The 22430-nt window shown below is 44.1% G+C and overlaps 1 protein-coding gene across 1 annotated transcript in view; it reads right to left on the bottom strand.

Moving 5' to 3' along the window:
• The window catches only part of MACROD2 (MACRO domain containing 2), a gene marked incomplete at its 3' end in the record, with an annotated part of 924419 nt that overhangs the window by 896857 nt on the left and 5132 nt on the right, over window positions 1-22430 (bottom strand). The window contains exon 2 of the mRNA XM_006030040.2: window positions 13933-14049. Within this exon, the coding sequence (XP_006030102.1) occupies window positions 13933-14035 (103 nt within the window). The remainder of the gene's footprint in view (window positions 1-13932; window positions 14050-22430) is intronic.

The raw sequence follows: 22430 nt of genomic DNA, 5'->3' as shown, positions 1-22430 counted from the left end.
CTTTAATGAAAAATACGAAAACAAAACAAAATACAATGAAGCACAAACTTGTTAGCAATGAAGAAAGCAAGTTAAACATGTTGAGGCAAAAGAAGACTTAAGCTCAACATCCCCAGCTGCAAAGGGAAAAATAATCTTGCTCATTTGCCATTAAGAGCATAGTTTGATTTGTATCAGCATTATCTAGGTTTCTTTATAATATTTATTTGCCATAAAGACTTAAAATGTCCTTTTCCACATATAGAGGTATGGTGACAATGTATTTGAAGGGAAGAACTCAACTTTACTTTTGGAGTAAAAGCTGAGTTTGAAGGCAGACTAAGGGTAGGGGGTTTGTATTCACATGAATCCCATCATGCCTCATTTACACAGCTGCTTTAGAAGGGACAACATTAACATTGCAAAATTAAGTCCATCAGCAAACTCAAATTACAACTGTAATACGATCTGTGTTACCAAGGAGAGCTGTTTCATTTGTGTAGACATATGTAATACTTGACAGCCTAATAAACAATACAAAGATATACTGCAAACAAGGCAAACTGGAGTCTTGTATCCAAATTCCTATAGTACCCCCCACATTAGTCAGGAATGGAAGGGAACAAAGATAGATAACAACCAATAGCAAAGAGCTGTAGATTTGTTATATCATTGCTTCAGATCTTGATTAGCAGGACACAGAGCCTTTTGGGCAATGCCATTCAGTTATTCTTTGTATGTAAAATGATTGTTTCCGCACTTAGCATTTGACTAAGCATACTTAGACAGAGCATTAGTGTAATTCTTTATGTTCAACTTCCTTTTTATTTTTAGAAGAAGGTTGACTAACTACATCACTAACTGAATTGGACAGTTGGAGTTTGCACAATGTGCTCTGCAAAAGATACTGTACTTAACTATGCCAATAGCTGCTGTCTTTGGCAAAGATCCATTGAACAGGCAGTTATGCAAATGTAAGTCAATTGATATGCAAGTTGAAACCTCCCTCCTATATTAAACAGATTTATTTTGTGGTTTAATTATGCTCATTTTCCCCTCACCTCACAAGAGCTACTCCTCATTGAAGTCAAGCCACATGTAGTTTTAATTTCCACTGTTTCAGTACAATGTGTGCAAATTACTCATGTTTATTTTTAAACTAGATTAATACTAAACTAAATACTTACGAGACAGGAAAAAAGTCTTCATCTATTAAACTAACTTTACACATAAATCACATTTGCACTGAAATCAGGCATATACAAATGTGGCATCAAACCAAACAAAATTCCAAAAAATTACAGCAGTGGCTTAAAGTAGTTTATCTTCATTTCAAGGGAAAAACTAATTAAGAACAGTGCCCACAGCACTACTAACACCCACTATAGAAGAAAAAATGTTTCCTGCCACGTCTCACAAACCTGGTAGCAAAGATAAGCCTTCTAATACACCCTGAAGGCATGACTCCCTCAAAGAAAAATATGAGGGAGGAATGAGAATCCAAAAGTTAGAGAAAGGAATATCACAGGAACATCCTGCAAGCCATGCTCTCTCTCTCAAACAACCCAGGAGGAATCTGAGTACCTTACAACATCAGCTGAAGTGGGACAAAATTGGAAAGGGGGGGCCTGATGCGTCTCCAACAGCCAGAGCCAAAAGCACATTTTGTACTCTATGGGTTATGGCATCCAAGTGGTGACCTAGACCTAGAAACCAGCTATGAATTAGTACAGATCATGTTATTACACAAACAGTGGCTAAACGCTGCCCCACTAAGGAAGTGAGTTCCTGTATTCTGTTCTATTCCAATTTTCTTTAGGTATTTTCCACGTAGGAAGTATTGTAGCAACATATTCATGACACAAATCAGTAATCTGAACAGGACACTGTTATATGGCTCTAGCAAACTGAGCCAGTCAAGCTCATCTGATGAATTAATCTTGTTTCAAAGTATTGATTTTTTTGGAAGAGGCATGAAACTGTGTGCTTAGGTATAGATGAAATAGCTGTATTAGTGCATAGAAGTTGGGTAAATTGCTCAAAAAAGAACCAAGCAAAAGCCACACCAATAGCAAGAACAACTTTATCGAGAGAAGTTAGCCACTACCTTTATGCAAGACATCCATAGTCAACAATACATATATGTATTGCAGAGCAGTTGGAAGGGACCTCAGGAGGTCATCTAGTCCAACCCCTGTTCAGAACAGGACCAGCCCCAGCCCCAACTAGATCAGTCCAGCCAGGGCTGTCTGGCCAGGTCTTAAAAACCTCTGAGTATGAAGATTCCACAACCTCTCTGGGTAACCTGTTCCAGTGATTTACTACCCTCCTCATGAGAAAGTTTTTCCTAATATGTAACCTAGACTTCCCTTGCTGCAACTTGAGATCATTGCTCCTTGCTCTGTCATCTACCACCAATGAGAACAGTCTAGCTCCATCCTCTTTGGAACCACTCTTCAGGTAGCTGAAGGCTGTTCCTAAATCCACCCCCTCAGTCTTCTCTTCTCCATTCTAAATAAGCCCAGTTCCCTTAGAAGTCACATGTCTGAGTCCCCTAACCATTTTTGCTGCCCTCCACTGGACTCTCTCCAATTGGTCTATATCATTTCTGCAGTGGAGGGCACAAAACTGGACACACTACTTCAGGTGCCTCACCAATGCTGAACAGAGGTGAATAATTATTTCTTTTGATCTGCTAGCAATACTTCTACTAATGCAGCCTAGTATGTGGTTAGCCTTCTTCCCAACAAAGGCACACTGTTGGCTCCTATTCCACTTCTTGTCCACAGTAGCCCCTAGGTCCTTTTCTGCAGCGCTGCTGCTTAGCTAGTCGGTCCCCAGCCTATAGTGGTGCGTGGGATTGTTCCATCCTAAATGCAGAACTTTGCACTTGTCCTTATTGAACCTCATGAGATTCCTTTTCATCTAATCCTCCAATTTGTTGAGGTGTCTCTGAATGCTAGTTCTACCCTCCAGCATATCTACTATTCCCCCCAGCTTGGTGTCACCTGCAAACTTGCTGAAGGTGCACTCCGTCTCCTCTTCCAGGATATTGATGAAAATATTGAACAAAACTGGCCCCAGGACAGACCCCTGAGGCACTCTACTCAATACCAGCTGCCAACTTGACATGAAGTAATTGATTACTACCCTCTGAGCCCAATGATCCAGCCAGTTTTCTATCCACCTTACAGTGCATTCATCCACCCCAGACTTCCCTAGTATGCATAAGAGTACATTGTGGAACATCTAAAGCCTTGCTGAAATCAAGATGCATCTTATCCACGACTCTTCCTGCATTCACAGAGCTAGTTATCTTGTCATAGAAGGCAATCACGTTGGTCAAGCATGACTTGCCCTTGGTGAATCCATGCTGACTGTTCCTAATCACCTTCTCCTCCAAGAGCTTAGAAATTAATTCCTTGAGGCCCTGCTCCATGATTTTTCCAGGGACTGAGGTGAGGCTGACCGGTCTATAGCTCTCCCAATCCTCCTTCTTCCCTTTCTGAAAGATGGGCACTATATATTTGCCCTTTTCCAATCATCCTGGACCTCTCCTGACAGCCACAAGTTTTCAAAAATAATGTACATCAGCTCTGTAATCACATTGACCAACTCCCTCAGCAGCCTTGGGTGCATGCCATCTAGCCCCATGGACTGGCACATGTCCAGCTTTTCTAAATAGCCCCTTACCTATTCTTTTCACCACTGTTGGCTGCTCACCTCCTCCCCAAATTGTGCTACCAGATCCAGTACTCTGGCAGCTCAACTTGCCTGTGAAGACTAAGGTGGAAAAGACATTGAATACTTCAGCATTTTCTGTGTTATCTGTCACTAGGTTGCCTCCCCCTTCAGCAAGGGATCCACACTTTCCCTGACCTTCCTCTTGTTTCTGACATATTTGTAAAAACCCTTCTTGTTACCCTTCATGTCCCTTGCTAACTTCAACTCCAGTAGTGCTCTGGCCTTCCTGATTTCATCCCTAATGTTAAAATTGTTAACCACAACTCCCCATGGTGGGGAGCACAGCAAGAGTGTTGCCCGCATATATACTTATGGGGTTGATTGCCATCAATGTATGTTTCTTTAAAGGAGATGACTATCACTTAAAAACCAGGAAGGATCACCAGGCTGATGATAAGAGTTAGGTAGTAGTCGTATGCGAAATGGACTGTATTCAATTCGGATTCGGCCTGAATCAGGGACAGTGATTCCATTCGTTGATTCAGATCACTGTCCCAATTCGATTTGGCCGAATCCGAATATGAAGATTCGATGTTGATTCAGAGAACCAGCAATTCAGTCATAGACACATCTTTAAATGTTTTTTTCTATGTATCTCAAGATACCAGGCGCAGCTCGTGAACACTGAGATGGTGGGATGGATGGAGCGCCCCACTGGCTTGGTGACTGGCCATGGTGGACCCCGGGTGCCTCCCACAGACCCAGGAGGTACCAGTCGCCGAGCCGGGAGGAGGGAAGGGCAGGGGGAAGGCCCCCCATGTGCTCCCCAGCAGTCCCGGAAGTGGACTGGAAGTGGTTCTAGTCCACTTCTGAGTCTGCTGCTGAGTGCACTGGGGATCCCCCCCGCGCTCCCATAGGATGCTCCATCCACCCCACCATCTCAGCATTCACGAGCCACCTGGTACCTTGAGGTATGTAGGAAAAACATTTAAAGCTGTGTCTATGTCCGAATCATCATAGATTCACAGATGTAGAGTCGGAAGGGACCTTGCAAATCTTCTAATCCGACCCCCTGCCCTGGGCAGGAGAGTAAACTGGACTCAAATGACCCCAGCTAGGTAATCGTCAAGCCTCCTCTTAAAGACCCCCAAGGTAGGAGCCACCATTACTTCCCTTGGAAGTTGGTTCCAGATCCTAGCCGCCCTGACTGTGATGTAGTGCCTTCTGATGTCTAGTCTGAAAGTACTCTCTAACAACTTACAGCCATTATTCCTCGTTACTCCAGGAGGCGCTCGGGGGAACAAGGTCTCTCCCATTCCCCGCTGGTCTCCCCAGTAAGTTTATAGACAGAATCTTCAAATCGATTCGGAGGGTTCTGACTCAATTTGGAGAGATTAAAAGGTCTCCTGATTCGATTCGGATCCAAAGATTTGGCTGTCAAATCAGGCCAAATCTCCGCTGAATTGAGTCAGTGACTGAAGCTTTGCACAGCCCTATTAGGTAACCCTACAGGAAGGACTGGAGATGCTATTGGAGCACAGAGAGAAGGATTTACTTCAGAAAACAGCTGGACTCAACTATAAAGGTGAAGCTGAGAGGTTCGATTTGAAGAACAGCTGAGTTGAGTCTAAGAATTCAGGCTAACACACAAGTGGCAGGAAAGGGAAGTCCAGACAATAGGTCTCAGATATCAAAAAGTTCACTGCAAAGAGCATCAAAAGGCATCAGCAACTGCAGCAAAGTTTGTTCTTACCCTTAAAGAGACACAAGGGTTGAGCAGAAGCCACTGAAATTGGCCTATTCCCAGTTCCCAGCACTTGAGTAGCTGTTATATTTATTGCTGGAGAATATTTATGTCTAACTTCCATAAAGTGTAATATCTAGTCTGCTGGGCTCCACTTTCTGTTATTCCCTCATACAGGCTAAACACTTGACTGTCTAGGTAAAAGTAGAACTTTATGGTTGGTATGGAGTATCCATTCTTAGGATTAACTTCACAAGAAGGTCATCCCAGCTGGGTAAGAAATGACCCATCCAAAACTGTACTTCCCAACACTAAACTAGCCTTTGCGCTGAACTCTAAAGAAATCACATAGCAATAGTGACAAAAGACAAATCCCTTTTAATGCTCTAAAGTGCACAAATGAGAATTTCATTTTCTTGGTAATGTATCTGGACATGCTGATTGATTGTATTGTTCTTATGTTATAGTCTCTCATTTCCCTAACTGTCCATGAACCTATTTGTTAGGATTTCCTTTCTTTACAACACAAGTTGCAGCTTTCTGTAAGGCAGTTATGGATCCAATTCAGCAACAAAATCTTCCTCTCTTCATAGAGATTAATCACCAAACACCTTAGTCAATAAATAAATAATGTCTAATAAAACAAGGTATTTTAGGTGGGTCATTTTGGATTGTCACTGTGCTTGAACGGTATTTCAAAAGAAGAGAGGAGGAAAATAAGAATTTGTGCAAAAGGAAACAGAAATCTTCAAATTATTTTTTTAATCATCATGCCTCAAAAATTTTCCTCATTCGTATAACTGCTTCCAGAGTACTCTGTTCTTCATTATTTAATTGATCAGTTGAGCGCACAAGAGAGACAAAGAGAGAAACAGAGACAGACAAACAGATTTAATTCGTACAAAAGACTCATGAAGATTGTGTGCATGTTGCTCATCAGGGAATTACAACATTTGGTACAAAACAAAACACTGAAGGTTTGTTCAATTTACAACCATAAGCTGCCTTTCCTCTACTAAATTTATGGTTTGAGTTTCTATAGCCTTTTCTCTAGGTTTTTGTCAAGTGGATAATTCTGCTTGTCTATAAGACCAATTAATGTCTATTCTGTATCTCACTTTATTGCAGTTTGTCTTCTGCAGTATGTGATCCCTTTCTTTCATACTACTTAAAGGAAGAATAGCTATCTTGGAAGAATAGCTGTCTATTTTCCCAAACATATACTTAAGGAAGAGCTTCTCGGGTAGTACAGTTGGCCCTGTGACTGACCTAGAGACAGCACAGTTCAGGAAGCATGAACTAAGCTCCCAAAGACCTTTATAATCAAATGTAAATCAGGATAGCTTAAGGCTCATCTGATTTATGCCAGGGGAAAACAGTTTCCTGGAAAGCTGCAAAGACAAATGTAAACCCATTTCTACTCCTATAACTCTACCTGCACATTTGCGGGGGAAGCACATCATGCAGGGATGGAAGACTTAGCAGATCAGCTCAGCCATAAAAAAAGCTATTTACAGTCACTTTCATAAAAAAAAAAAAAGTCATAGATATAGGACTGATTTTTCAAATTAACTAAAGCTAAAGTCAGTGATAACTACAACCAGGGCAGGATGCAGGGGAGGAACGGGTGCAGTGGTATAGCTGTACCTCTCCTCAATTCCTACCTGTAACAGAGGGCCTTTTCAGGGCTGATTTCCCTGTGGCCCGCCCACCTGTTTCTGGGCTAACTGCCCACCTTCTCGCCCACCATACCTTGTTGGTAATTGGTTAATTGATGTAAATTAAGCAGGAGACTGCCCATTTCCTGCCCCGATGCCACGGGGTGCTATCTGCTGCTCCGTTCCTCCCCTACACCGCAGCCCAAGCCTCGCAGATAGCATCCAAATGTTATCAATATCACCGGCCCCACACTGGGCCCCAGAATCCTACAAGTTGAACCCCACCTGGATTCCCCTCCTCAGGCAGCCTATTCCGCCTTCATCCTAAGCAGCATAGCTCCTTGAGCTGCTCCCCCTTACGGGTGTGGTCCCACTGGGACCTTTGGCTACTAGCCCTGGCCCACCTCCAGGCCAGTCGGAACCCCAGGCCCTCAGCTCTGGGCATTCCTCACGGTGGGCCCCTGGCCCTTTGACCCTTCTAGTCCTGGCCCCAGCATTGACCAGTCAGGGGATGTCCAGACAGGTGTGAGTCTATGGCCCCACTCTCGCTGGGGTCTACCTTCCAGACCCTACAAATGAGGGTAACCCACCCAGTTGTGGGGGCTAGGGGTTAAGGCACCCCGACCCGCCTGGCATTTCCTGGGGGCTCCTGTGCCACTGAGAGCCCCATCAGGCCATCCACTCCTGGCAGGGTGCAGTTTTAGGTCATGCCCAGGACCAGAAGCCTCCTGACCATCCCCTACAGCTCCTCCTTTACCTCCAGATGATACCAGAAGCCCTGCAGCCAGGTGATGTTGTTGCCTCGCCTCCCAGCAGCAAAATGCCCTGTTTATATGGGCAGCCCCAGATTCAAAATGGCTGCCCTCATCAGGCACCTGCCAGCTGCTGGCTTCTGGCCCTTAAAGTGGCAGGCACCAACAGTGCCCTGCCACACTGCCCTAGCCAAACTTTGAAATCAACTACCAGGGAAGGGCACTGGCATTTCTATTCAGGCAGCGCTGAGGGTGTCAAATGGCTTCATGGCTAATTGTAATATACTTGATTCCTGCTAATCTTGTTTCATTCATAGAATCATAGAAAATTTGGGTTGGAAGGGACCTCAGGAGATTATCTAGTGAAACCCCTTGCTCAAAGTAGGACCATCCCCAACTAAATCATCCCAGCCAAGGTTTTGTCTAGCCAAGTCTTAAAAACCTTCAAGGATGTTGGAACCAGCTTAGTGGATGTCCAGCTTACTGTCCACTGTAAACCCCAGGTCCCTTTCTACAGAGCTTCTGTTTAGCCAGTCAGCCCCCCAGCCTGTACTGGTACATGGGACCAATCCATCCTAAGTGCAGGACTTTGCAATCATGTTTCCTGAACCTCATGAAATGTCTTTTGATCCAAACCTCCAGTATGCCCAGGTCATTAACATCCATAGATGTTAATGTTCCTTTGCCCTTGTTAATGGTCTTAATGTTCCACTATTCCAACGATCCTTTCTTCTACAATACTGCTGTCTGTTAGACGAGATACTCAATCAGGAATGGCTATTTCACAGCCCTGCAGACTGTTCAAGCTAAATTTTATCCAGCCCATGGCAGGTCTGTCAGCCTCACTTCGCCCAGGCGCAGGGGGCAGCCCAGGCTGTGGTGCATGCATTTGGTCCCACCACCCCGGGAATGCAGTGGGCTTGGGGCAACGTGGCAGCTGGACTCCACTTCCCGGCAGCCCCAGCAGCAGTGGCTCTTTCCGACTGATGCTACTAGCATCACTGCCACTGCCAGCCCTGACTCCACTGCCCGGGGCACCCTGGCCCATCTGCCCCACACCCAGTGCCCAACAGAGCAGGGGGGCAGGGTCACTATGGAGCCCAGGACCTGTGCGGGCAGGACACACTCAGTCAGACAGGTGGGATGGGGCCACGGACGGGCAGAGAGCAGAGTCTGGGAACGTGATGGGTGGGTGGGCAGTGGGTGTGAGCCAGGGCCAGGGCCAAGGCCAAGGCTGGGATCACAGGGCGGTGACAGTGTGGGGCTGGAGCCCAGGCCAGAGCCACAATCTGTTGCCTACACATCTCTGCAACACGCACTAGTTCTGTAGACAGGGGCATGCTCGGAGCAGATCATGGCTCAGCTGTGGGCCCCAGCCCCACACTATCACCACCCCACGATCCCGGCCCCTGCCACCTGTCCTACTCCCAGACGCTCCTCCCCACACACAGCTCCATCCCATCTGTCGGCCAAGTGCACCCTGCCCACAGGGGTCCCAGACTGATCTCCATGGAGACCCCGGAGTCAGAATTGCCAGACAGTGACAGCAAAAGGCTGGAGCCCAGGGCAGAACCACTTAGGCAGTTTTGGCAAGTTGGTGCAAAACCAGGGGGGTGGGGGCAGGGGGCAGTGAGGAAGGGGGGCAGGTGCTAACCAAGCTCACAACAGCTCACCAAAACTCCCTAAGTGGCCTTCCAGCCCAAATAATTGCCCACCTCTGCATTATACAGAGCAACTGGTTGGATGAATTTGGGTTAGATCATGTAGCCTTCTTCCTCTAAAGCAGCAGAAGTTCACAAGACACATGGTCTAATTCCATATGACATGTTCACATTCCAATCTATATAAATCCCAAAGTGCATTTTGTTTCCTTGCATCTCAGGCTTAGGAGACTGTTGTGCATTTACAACATAGAAATGTTAAAAGGCAAAGAGATCTGTTTTCTTACTCCCTATTTTAGACGTCAGTGACTTTTACAACCTTTTGCCACAAATTGTGGTTTGCCAAGTAGTCATGTGTCTTGGATCTTTCTGAGATCCATCAATACCCTGTCAATGCACCTTCAGGGTCATTTTATTTCCTGCCACTTTAAGAAATGACAGAAAGGCCCATAACAACATTGCTTAACCTCTCTCGCTCTTTGAAGCAATATGCATTACAAACTAATATTCTTCCCTATTAAAGACCGTGCCATCTACTTAAGCATCTTCATTTCCACAGTGAAGCTTATATACTTTCCTTTTCTTTTACAGTGCAGCAACCTCGTTTATTATAGCCTTTCTAAACACATGCATGCTCTAGCTTGTGCAAGGGTGCTTTGACACAATTCAAAATGTCTCCTTTATTTCTATTTTCTCAAGTGCCACTACAGTATCTTCCTTCTCCTTTATGCCATCAATCAAGCCATAGTTTAACATATGCTCCTCCTTCAAGTTCTCTTCATTCATTACTTTTACAAAATAATTGTTCTGAACTTTAAGACAGTTCAGTATTTGATTGCAACATACCATGATCATTTCTAATATACAGCCAACTCCTGTCATTCACTTGATAAGCCTGTATGATCTTCTCTCCCACAAATTTTCCTATTCGGTTAAAGTATGTCACTGGCTATACTTTTAACAACTAACACATTTCTTCTGGTCTCTGTTTTACTCCTCACATGCCACCTTATCATGCTGAAGCATGCTGACCTGCCATTTTAAAGGCTACTTTTTTCTTCCAAATTGGATCCCACCAAGTGGAATTTGATGAGGATTCCACCAGCAGTTCCTTTTACCTGACTCAGCACTGGTTTAATCATTTCTAGGGCATTACACACAGACAACTTTGATTTGTACCAGCTGTATTCCATACACCCCAATGTACAAAAAACAGAAGATTTCAACTACATCTTTTCAATATTTAATTTAAAAAATGTAACTCCAGATGCACTCAATACTTTGTAGTATAGAATCACTAATGTTTTACAAAAATAATTCTGAAACATATGCAAAGTGAAATGCATCACATTCACAGAAAGCATTTTTTCCTGACAGTTTCACATAATGTAAAAGTATTACACTTAGGAAGTCAGACAATCCTTCAAAAACTTAACATTGCCAAAGAAATATGTACCAATGTGGAGTAAATATATTTAAGATCCATAACTGTAGCTGTCTCCTGAATACAAAGTGAACAAAAAGCTGCTTAAGTAACAGGAGGGGAAAAAAAGGGGAAAAAAAAGTTTCCCTCCTTTTGCTTTTGCCCTCCTAAAGCAGACTAAGCACAAATGGAAAGCCTTATATGTATTTTTTTAAAAGAAATTAAAATCAACAATTCAGCTGATTACCTCATGTCACTGTGGACATCAGTGTTCAGTCTGTGTAGGGTGACATCGCAGTTGTATACAGGAAATAAACATAATATTCTTAAGAGCAATCAAAATTAGCACCTGCAAATATCAACAACTTAAGCTTAGTTCAGAAAAAGCAGACAAGAATATAGTTGGATGTGAAGAGGAAGGATGAGCTCAGCATTAAGACACTGGGCAAACTCTGAAGCTTCACCATGGTCATACAAATATCCTAGTAAACTTGAGTTTAAAATAAAGTTATTCTATACATGCATCACGTTTTCCCCTTTGTCAGCACAGAATGTAAACCCTCTAGGCAGGGAATGACTCATTAAACAAACAGCATGCCATAAGGGGTCCTGTGTGTGTTCTTATACCACAGCTAAATTCCCCAGAATGAAAAGCTCAGATGCCTCCTATAAGCACTCCATTTCAAATACTGTAATTCAATCCAGATTTGTGACTGGTTGATAGTTATCTGTCTACATAACACTTAGGTCTACAAATCTGTGGGACACTGAATTTCTGACACCTTCCCAAAAGACTGCTTCAGTTTTCTATTTTCACTGAAAGATACAAAGCATGAGTGAAGAATATTAGGTTTAACCATACAGATATGACCTGACTATAAAGACTCTGCCTATATCATCATTCCCTGGCCTACTGCAACCATAAACCTACTTGCTTACTACGTCCTTACAGGGTATCGCTGCAGTAGACAGGCCTTGGCTGAACAGGACCCCAAAGAAGGCCTGGGAGAGACCCTGTCAAGGGGTCATATCCCCTTCACGTTCACATGAAAGTAAGGGAGATTTGGTCCTGTATTGCAAGTTTGTTTTTGGGTTTTTTTAGTTTGTGTAAAATACTAAGGAATGAAGTAATTTCATGGGGTACATCCCAAAGCCATTCCAAATACATGTATTTAGTTGCATACACAGATACTCAGACCTTGTGCCATAATCAGGGAGGCCAACTTCAGATACAGCTATCCAAGACAGACTTACAATTAATGAATGAATGAATGAATGAATGAACAAACATACAGATAGATAGATAAATAATGTAAAAGAAATACTGCATGCTTTATTACCTCAAGCAAGAAAGGTTATGCACTGCAGGCTTACCATTCACCTATCCACTATTCCTGAAGGCTTGGGTAGATAACTGCCACTTTTTTTTTTCCCCACATACCAATAAAGCTAAATACCATACAAGGCTAATCTAATCAGCTCTATAGAAAAGTGCCTGCTGAAGCATCCAAAACTAAACACAGTACAGAATATAACTGCCCCACTTTTTACGCAATTCTCCACAAGATAAATACCTTTATTTCCACATCTATACAACTACTAAATTCTCAAATGAAATTTGAAGTAGTGGTTAAATCCAATAAAGTTTTGAGTGACAGCCAATGCAGTCCTTATGAAGTCACCTCACTTCCTTGATATACTGCTGTCACTAGAAGCTCTCATTCTAAGATAACTAACAGGCTGCCAGAGTTGTCTGCACAAAAGATTTTTTTTTTTTGGGGGGGGGGAAGGAGAGAGAGACACAGTGGTTATGCTTACTAAATAAACCCGGAGAACACCAAGGGTGGAGACAGAAGAACAGCTCCCCACTATAACTCATAATGCTTTGCAGGAAGCGTTCTGAGTTATAACAATCCCCCAGACCAAACGGAAGTATGCTGTTGGGTCCAGTGGGGAGGGGAAGATGGGGAATCCAGCTGCTGGCTGTAAGCCAGCACCCCACCCCACTGCTTCTGAAAACAGATCCAAGGCTGGGAGGCAGGCAGACCAAAGTCACTGAAGATGCTATGTTTTGAAATGTCTTCATCTGAACTCTCATGCAATGAGGGTTCAGATTTTCATAGGATTGGGCCCTTTTAAAGCGCTTTGCAGCCATGCACTTCTGTTTGGTCACACCTGTAGAGCGCTTTCAGGGGTCACATTGAGTAAAAACTGTCACTTCTCTGTGCATCCCGCTATGAGTTGGAACGATCCCCTGGACCCAAAAGAAATTCACTGTTGGGTCCAGGAGCTGGGGATTCTAGCTGCCTGGTGTGAGCCTGCAGCTATCTCCCTAGCAATGCCACTCCCTCCCTCCCAGCCCTGACACTGTTTCCAGAATTGGAGGGGGGAAAAGGGAGCAAAGGAAGCTCACTCTTGGGGTTCCCTAGCCAGGGCTGAAGGGTAGGACAGATGCACTGAAACATACCCCAAGGTAGGAAGGCTCCAATCTACCAGTCCCAACCTCCACTGCTAGCTGAAAAAACCCCAGACCAAACTCCCTCCATTTCCTTTCCCTCTTCCCACTGTGAAAACAGTGACAGGCTAGACCTCTGCAGACAGAGGTTACAGAACATGCTTTGTTTTGGAATGTGTTCATCTGAACACTCATGCAACAAGGGTTCAGATTTTCATGGGACTAGGCCCTTTTAAAGCATTCTGCAGCTGCTGTGCACTTCTGTTTGGTCACAGCTGTAGACCACTTTCTGGGGCCAGATCAGGCAAAAATTGTCACTTCTATCTGCATCCTAAAACAGTAAGCCCCTGGCCAACAGAATTGATATTTAGACAACCTCAAAAGCATTCAGAATTCACTATAAGAATTAAGACCAAAAATTACCTACAGTACAATTAAAGATGATGCTTCTCAGATCCCCAAAATTAGTCAATTATGAATAGAGAATTAATTAATGTTTCAGACCTAACAAATCTAACTGCAAATAACATTACTCATGCATACACAAATGCCAAGACACAGTTTTCCTTTACTTACCATCACTTTCACTTTTACTTTTCATGTCTTCCATCCATGTTGGAATATCTTTCAGTAGAACATAGTCCCTCAAATATTCTTTGCGCCTCTCCTCCAAAGTCATCTTCAACAAACGCTCTAGTTAAAAAAAAAAAAAAAAACAAAAAATGTAAAGTAATTGAAGTAGAGTAATTTTTGGTTGCTAGGGAAAGGATGATGCAAGAGAAACAGGTATGATGTAATTCAACGCTGTCCAACTTCCAAGCAGGCAGGGACCTCACTACCCATGGGCTACATCAGTGGGGGCCGCACCAGTATGGGCCACAGGCCCCACTGGCTGCAATCCATATGCGTAAACTCCCCCACACTTTTGCAGTACCGCACTACCTCACCTTCAACTGCCCAGCTATGGGCTCTCTTGCTGCACCACACTGCATGGGCACTCTGAGCTGCCAGCTCCTCCAGTAGCATGAGCTGCACCATGCCACCCTGCCCTGCCCCTGAAGCTGCAGCCAAAGGAATACAGGTAGCAGCAGATAGATGGGCGCCTGGGAGGGGAGCGGAAAGGGCCGCACGTTAACCTCTCACAGGCTGCACGCAATCCACAGGCCACCAGTTGGATAGACCTGGTTTAATTAAACAAGTTACACTATGCACTTTAATGTTATTCATCTTCTTCAGTCCACTGTGACATATTTGCCACTTACTTTGCAGCAAAAATCGCCAATACCTGGTATGACCTGGGGTCCACCACTTTTAGTCTGGGGGTCAGGAAGCTCGGTCTTGTCTTGGTTATATGGATCATTTAAAATTACTTTCATACACTGATGCAGCAAATGTTCTTGAGGGGTGGGGATGGGGGCAACCAGTTGCAAAATGGTCCTGTGTTCATCTGGACTTGTAAAAATCAGCTGGGGGAGACTGGGACCACTACTGGCAGAGGCTGTCAGTGCCTCCCAGAAACTAGACTGATGCTAACTCCTCAACCAGGTATCACTGTGTTTTCCCTTTTGGGGAAGAGAATTGAATGGGCAGCTGCCTAACAGCTTCATTTGGATGCCACTGCATTCCCGGACGCTTGTCAGTTTGGCTTTAATCCTGGATATAGCACAGAGACTTTGCTCATATCCTTGGTTGGCAATCTTTGCCTTAAGACAGACAGGGGAAATTGTGCCCTGCTGATCTTACTAGATTTTTCAGTGGCCTTTGATAGATGTGACCATAAAGAATTTATATAACCTGATGAGTATTTGCAGAACCACTCTAAAGTGGCTCTGATCTTTGCTACTCGAGCATTTGCTCTAGTATCACCATCTGGGCATCATCCCCACCACTTGCATCACCATCTGGGCATCATCCCTTCACAACCTTTCCTGTAGGGTCCTCCAGCACTCCACCTTGTCACCCCTCCCATTCAATGGCTGCTGAATGAGACTGTGCAGAAAGTAAGACTGGGATGCCATTAGTATGCTGATGATATCCAGGTCATCTAGAGATGCATCAATACATCAGTCCAATATTGGATCACTACCGATATAAAGAAAATTGACTGCATCAGAAATCGGCCCAATGGGGCTGATAATTTGGCTGATAAATGCCTGTGCGTGCAAGCAGCCGCAGCACAGCACTTGGGCAGGAAGGAGCAGAGCCCAGTAGCGTGGAGAGCTGCCCTCCAGCTGGTAAGTTCATTGTGGTGGAAGGGGAGGGAGGAGTGAAGGGGCATGGGGGGGGGGGAATCAATGCCCTCCACAGTGAGGGAGGGAAGGAAGGGGCAGGGGCTGCCCAGTTGGGGTGGGGCAGGGCACAGGACAGACCTGCAGCTTGTGGGGGGGGCACCCCAGGAGGTCACCAGGGGGGCGTGTGCCCCTGGATCTGCGTGGGGTGGGATGGGATGACGCGGGGCTCTTCTTGGCACAGGTTGGGCTCAGGGCAGGAACTACAAAGGGAGTTGCAGCCACCCCAAATTTTGCCATAGCTCCCTCCCAGTGCCGCTACACAGCCAATGCAGCCCCTTAAAGATGTAGAGCTACCCTTGAAGACCATCCAGAAGCTGCAGCTGGTGTAGAACACAGCAGCACACTTTCTGATGTGGCTGGGTTACCAAGATCACAACTCCAATACTCCAGAGCCTAAACTGGCTCCCAATGGCTTTCCAGGTGCAATTCAAAAATGCCTGTTTTGACCTAAGGCCCTAAAGGCTCTGTACCAAAAGGACTTGCTCCCTTAAGGATTGTGATAGAATGTAAGCTGAGCCTAGAGCAACCTCCCACAAGTACCATCATTGAACCAGGTCTGCTTGGCAAAAAACACACAGAAGGTAATTCTTGGCAGTCACTCCTCAGCTCTGGAACTCCCTTCTTTTTGAGGTTTGCCATAGCTCAAGCCTGGACATCTTTCAGAGATGCTATAAGACCTTCTTGTTTGGGCAGGCATTCCAACAAGCAATCAAAAAGGCAGATTCACAAGGCAATATTAATTTTTCAGTTTAACATCTAGGATCTGCTGGTTGAACCTTAATTTTCCTGATCCTGAAAAAAAATCTTGGTGCTACCAAATCAGAGAACAGACTCAAAAACTTCACCAACTTTCACTATATCCTGACCACCAGATGGCAATATGTCCCTCTATGGCTTCCCCTTTAACAGAATATTTTTCCCTCTAACTTCAGTTTCAGTTTAATAAAATAAGGCTTAACCCACTATAAGACAACTCTACTTTTTTAAACAAACAGTAGTATATCTGTGACCAGAGGGGCACGCCAAAAGCAATGCCTTAAAAAGCCTAATGCTGATAGAAGTTTGCGAGGTCCTTTGAATGGCTAAAAAGACAAGTGTTCTGGACCCCTTTCTCCAGCAGCTAGCTTTCAAGCCAGGGAGCAGAAGCAACAGAAAGTAGTCTGTCCTATTTTTGCTATTCTTGCATTTGTGGGAAGGGTGAGGGTCCTTTCTTAAAGGAAACAGCTGAAAACCACTTTTAAAAAGTTCAAAACACTCATCACCACACATGCATCCAAAGAACAATATCATTCTGAATACTAATCTCAAGAGACCATTAGAAAAAGGAATTCCTCCATATCAAAAGTGAGCAAGAATATTCATGCTTTTATTTTAATATAAATTACAAATGTTTTAATGTAATTCATACATTTAGGTATAAGTTTAACCTTAAGAACTTTTTTCTTTTTCCATGAGCTTAGCAAAAGGTTTGAGAAAAAAAGTTAGCAGCAGTTGTTAACACTAACTTGATACTAAACCCTGGCAGCTCCCCACTGTGACAAGCATTACTATCTAATGTTCTATAAGCAGTATAACTTTGTTTGGAGCGGGACACCCTCATATCAACACAATATGAGAAAAGAATGCTAAAGTGACCCTTCAAGCAAGCCATATGCAACCAGGTTCTTATATCCATCATAGCACCGGAGCATTCAGCCCAGCAGGGGTAACAGAAATAAGAAGCGGACCAAAGTGGTACCATAGATTCCCCAAGTTGCATGCCACCAGCAAGTGAAAAGAAGGTGCTATAATTGCTCTTCCTGCCCGTATATAAAAAGTATATATTTGAGGCAGGTGAAGGTACCAGAAAATAGCACATGGTCATGAGCGTGCGGGCCGGGAGCGACCCGAGCCCTTTTCCGCGCTGCACGCGGGCTGTGGCCAGCAGCCCGGGCACGCCGGGTCGGAGAGGGAAGGCCGTCGAGCTGAAATTAGGCACAAACGCGTATCGGTAGTTTTAAAGATTGTTTACTTACACCGAGATGGCAGTGGTGTAGGCTGGAAAACTTGATTGAGTTGCAGTTACAGACAGACAACACAGACGGTCTCGTGGAGGTTGCTAGGCTCCACGGTGCAGAGCTCCGGATGCTCTGGGTAAACGAGCCACCAAAATGGAAATCATAAATACGTCTTATAAAAGTCGCGCTCGAAGACGGGAAGAGGTGGGCGGTGGATCAGGCCGCCAAGCTCCTCTGAATCTCACACAGGGTTTCTTTTACCCTGCCGTGTACCCAGAGTCCCCACGAGATGGATGTGGAGTCCACTTCGGCTTGGTCGGAAACTGCTCAAGCCTCTTATATGGCTAACAGGCCAATCGTTAGCCGCCATGTGTGAATAATTTAGCACTAGCCAACCACGGGGAACAAATTTGCATACCGGTGGCAGGAACTCTTTTGCACCGTGCATTCCTCTTGCAACATGAGCAATGCATTCTGCAAAAGCAGCTGCAGAAAAGGCGGGAAACTCGTCCCTGCACCGGGGTTTCCTCTGCATCAGGAAACACTCCCGTGCAATGCTCTGCAACTCGGCGGGGATAATTCTGGTGCCGAAGCGCGCACACACAATCATGCCTTTTGGGTCATGACAATGAGCACAGATTTCATCAGTCTCAAGCTGTATGCAGTGCATCAGCATAAAGCCAAGTTATTCTAGGCTAATAATAATGAAGCAGATTTCACCCAAGATGAAGTGCTAGAAAAGGAATTGAACCACTTTATTCCAATAGCTTTATACAAAAAATTCCTTCTATAAAAAAAGCTGTGCAATATTGTAGAGCAGGGCTGTCCAACTTCTAAGGGGCTGGGAGCCACATGCCCCACAGGCTGCACCAAGCAAGGCAGGCCCCCCTGCCCCTTCCCCTGATCGCTGCATCATGCGATCACACAGGCAGAACTGTGTGCCCATGCAAGCACCCCCTCCCACACCTGCATTATACATTCACATGGCCCCAGTGTCACCCTCCGCTCCCCAAGTCACACTGTCCTGCCCCCGCCAGGCAAGAACAGGAAATGGAAGCTGGAGACAAATGGATCCCAGAGACTCTGGATGCTGTTGCAGCCAAAGCAATGGAAGGGGGAACAGCAGTCTGAGAGAAGCCCAGGGGTCTCAACTTAACTCCTCATATGACACACAAGGCTCACAGGGAACAAGCTGGACAGCTCTATTGTACAGCACACTGATCACTTTGTACTGAAGTTAAGGCTCTGATTATTTACCATAAAAGCAGAGTATGACAATATTAAATTAATACTCTCTGTAAATACAGTTTCTCTAAAAGGCCTCCTGGTTTGATATACGAAATATGAAATATACAATCTAGATTCAATACTTTATGATGGCATCTTCTGAGATCTTAGTGCATATTTCGCATTTAGCTGAGGTCCAGGATTAGAAGAGCATGAGAAGTCATCCTGATTCACAAGGCATGGTATTTCCCGGTCATGTTTGAGACATCTTGTTTAAACAGGATGAGAAAAGATGCTGCTCTAATCAATGCCAGTATTCTGACATTTACACGCACACACGTATACTGGATGTACCATTCACACAACAATTAAAAAGTCCAATAGCCACAGCTATTGAATACAAAAATATACCTCATAATAATTGCAAACATTTTTACAAAAAAAACCCAAAGTTTGAGTTGGGTAAATGCTTATCTCAAGTTCTTCAGCTTATATACTTTAATTGGATCTTTAAAATAAAAAATTTAAAAATCAGATAAAACAAATATCATTGGACCCTCCACTAATGTGTATGCAATTCAACTGCCTGATGCCCAGGTGCACAGAGCATAGGCTATTCCACATGCATGCTAAAGGATCTACAGACCAAGACAAGGTTAAGGCAGATGCACAGAAAACATTTCATGTGTCTAGGATATACAAACCAAGAATTTTGGCATATATCAGCAAAAATTGCACAAATAAGTTTGTTGCCATCAAGAAACAGATTCTTCCATCTCTGTATTACTAGCAGAATTTAAGACTTGCTCTCGTGAGAGAGGTTCTAAACTGTTTCTATTAGATTTAAGCTTGGTGGGTGGGGGGAAATGTTTCCGAGGGCTGAACTTGCAAATATACTGCCTTCCAAATGTGTTTTTCTTAGTTTGTGGAGTCATGGTTCAGCTGCAGTAGAATTTTAATATCCTTGCCAGTTTCACCAGTTCTCTTCCGAACTTCCTGGAGAAGAGTGAAACAGACAAATTAGGTCAATTTTACACTGCTAGTCTTGAGAAGGCTCAGCAGCAGAGACAGACTTGGCACAGTGCTCTCCTGGTAGGAAGATAAGCACAAAAAGACCAAGGAGGGTTTTTACAACCCAAGCACTGTGATACTAACTAACATCTAGTAACCAAGCCTTAAGAACTGGTACCAGACACTACTAGTCAGGGGTTAATACAAACAGGGAAGCTGAAGCTTCCTCGACAGCAAGGGCTAGGATCTAGATACTGATGACAAGGTCCACTTCTAAACACCAGAAATGAAAGTGCATCAAGAGTCCTACTAGGATACTATTCCTACTCAGCAACCTCACATTAAGTTTGGGCTAGCAGGCATCTGTAAATGTGACAGACAGGAGAAACCATTCACGGTTCTAAGTTTTATACACCTTTCCTCATCCACCTGCAAGCTAAAAAGCAGTTTTACAACTCCTTAAAGTTGAAATTCCTTGATTACATATTAAGATAATGAATAAAGAACAATAAACTGAAAACTCACAGTTAAGAACTTCTGTCGCTGTATAATCAAGCTGTCTTGTCATTTTATCAACTGCAACTATGAAAATATGCACAACATCTGACACATTACCTATGAATTTTAAGTAGTATTTTTTCTGAAGCATCCAAGCCACATGCATACCTTCTTGTATATAGTTCATTCGGACATAAGTGGGCCTGATATCCTCAAGCAAATTGATTTTTCTTTCACACTAGTAAAGTGGCTTATGCATTTGATTTGTTGTTTCTTCATGAATCTACATCTATTCTACTTCTTCTACATTCTGGGACAGGGACCGTCCATTACATTGTGTGCAGCACCAAAGACAGCATGGGGCCCTGGCTTCTCTAAGCTACCATAGCAATATGGACAAGAAATCCTACTCTTAAAGGAAACTACAACAAAATACTAAGAAAAGGCAATATTTTAGGGTTTTGTTGCACACTGGATTGCTGCTGAACAACACAATTACATATAATCTGTTTAAACACAATGGAGAATGTCAATGTTAGTTTTTTCCAGAAATAAACAAATAAAGAAGCTTCAATTAGTTGATGCTGGTAACAGGATTCTGTACTATTTCTATTATTGCGTGTATGCTTGCCTTGTTTTGGGGACAGTCGTGCCTTAAGCCAAAAAACGCAAGATCAGCATGATGGTTAATCGGTATGTTTGTGGACAAGTTAAACTCTAGCCAAAGTGGGAAAAACAATTTCTAGTTTGATGTCTGAAGAGTGTATATACTTCTTAAACAAAAATCCTCATGAGAAATAAAATACTCTTGAAACTATAGCCTCTTAACTGTACTCTACCACCAATATTATATCCAGGTGCCATCAACACTGTCTATTCCAAATTAATACATTGTGACTATATTACTCAGAGATCAATGAGGTTTATTTTGCTATTGTTTCAGTCACAATAGAACAACAAGCCTTGCAAAAAAGACTGCATGCATGTTTTGATTAACTGTTCTGTTTGCTAGCCTGCATAACTTTTATATACTATATATATGAAACGTACAAGCCTTTTGCACAACTAAGATCAGAGAAGAACTCCTGATCCTGTATAAGCCGCTGTTCTTCTGTCATTTACACACCTGGCAGATAAGGTTTATTTTCAGAAGAAATTATTTCTCAGGTCAAATACTTGACACTTTGCCGCTTCAACTGAACCCGCCACTAGGACTAAAACTTGAGAAAAACAAGCCAGTAACATTTTAAGTTTTAACTGCATTAAAAATATTTCTTTCAATTATATCCATGGAAGTGTTCGAGCTTTCTGTTTCTATATTAGAAACCCTTCTCTCCCTTCCTGACTCTCCAAGTTACTCAGAAAAACTGCAGTGCCATGCTGCCTTTTGGCTCCCAGGCTTATTTCTCTCTGTCCTGTCAGTGCCTGCTGTGTTTTGATGATCTGCATTTTAGTTATATATCCCTACTCAGGACTGAAAAGGGGGTGGGGGGAAAGGGAAAAGTGAGGCAATGAGGAAAACTGAGTTTCTCTCTTTTAATTCTTACTAACACACGAGTCTTGCAGACCATGGCAGCTCTAAGAAAGAGCTCAGGAAACACAACAGTTTTTAAATGCACCCACTTACCCACCCACAACAACACACGCAGGACAAACTGTGCATCACACTCAGGAGAGCGGCTTCCTGCGAGAGTCAGGAGGTTCTGACACGGGATGGAGGAAGAGGAAGCTACAGCCTCCCTCCAAGTCTCTTTCTCAAGGAGCTTCAGGGCCAAAGAAGAGACAGCAGAGGGGGACAGCCCCACGGAAAGGAGACGGGAGACAGAAGTGGCTGTTGGGGCAGGGAGATGCAAACGAAGGGCAGGAATGAAGAGAAACACACACAGACACGCACACATGTGCCTGGCACCAACACACACATGCACAGAAAGACACGCACACACGTGCACATGCCCAGTGCCAACACACACACACACCTCGTGCACACAGACACACACACGTGCCCAGCACGAACCCGGCCTCCCGGCAGCCGCAGGGCCCAGAGCACACG

This window comes from Alligator sinensis, unplaced genomic scaffold, assembly GCF_000455745.1.
Source record: "Alligator sinensis unplaced genomic scaffold, ASM45574v1 scaffold1139_1, whole genome shotgun sequence".
In the NCBI taxonomy this organism is placed as follows: domain Eukaryota; kingdom Metazoa; phylum Chordata; order Crocodylia; family Alligatoridae; genus Alligator; species Alligator sinensis.
The sequence above is the reverse complement of the archived record's forward strand: the minus strand, read 5'-3'. Positions and strand labels throughout refer to the sequence as shown.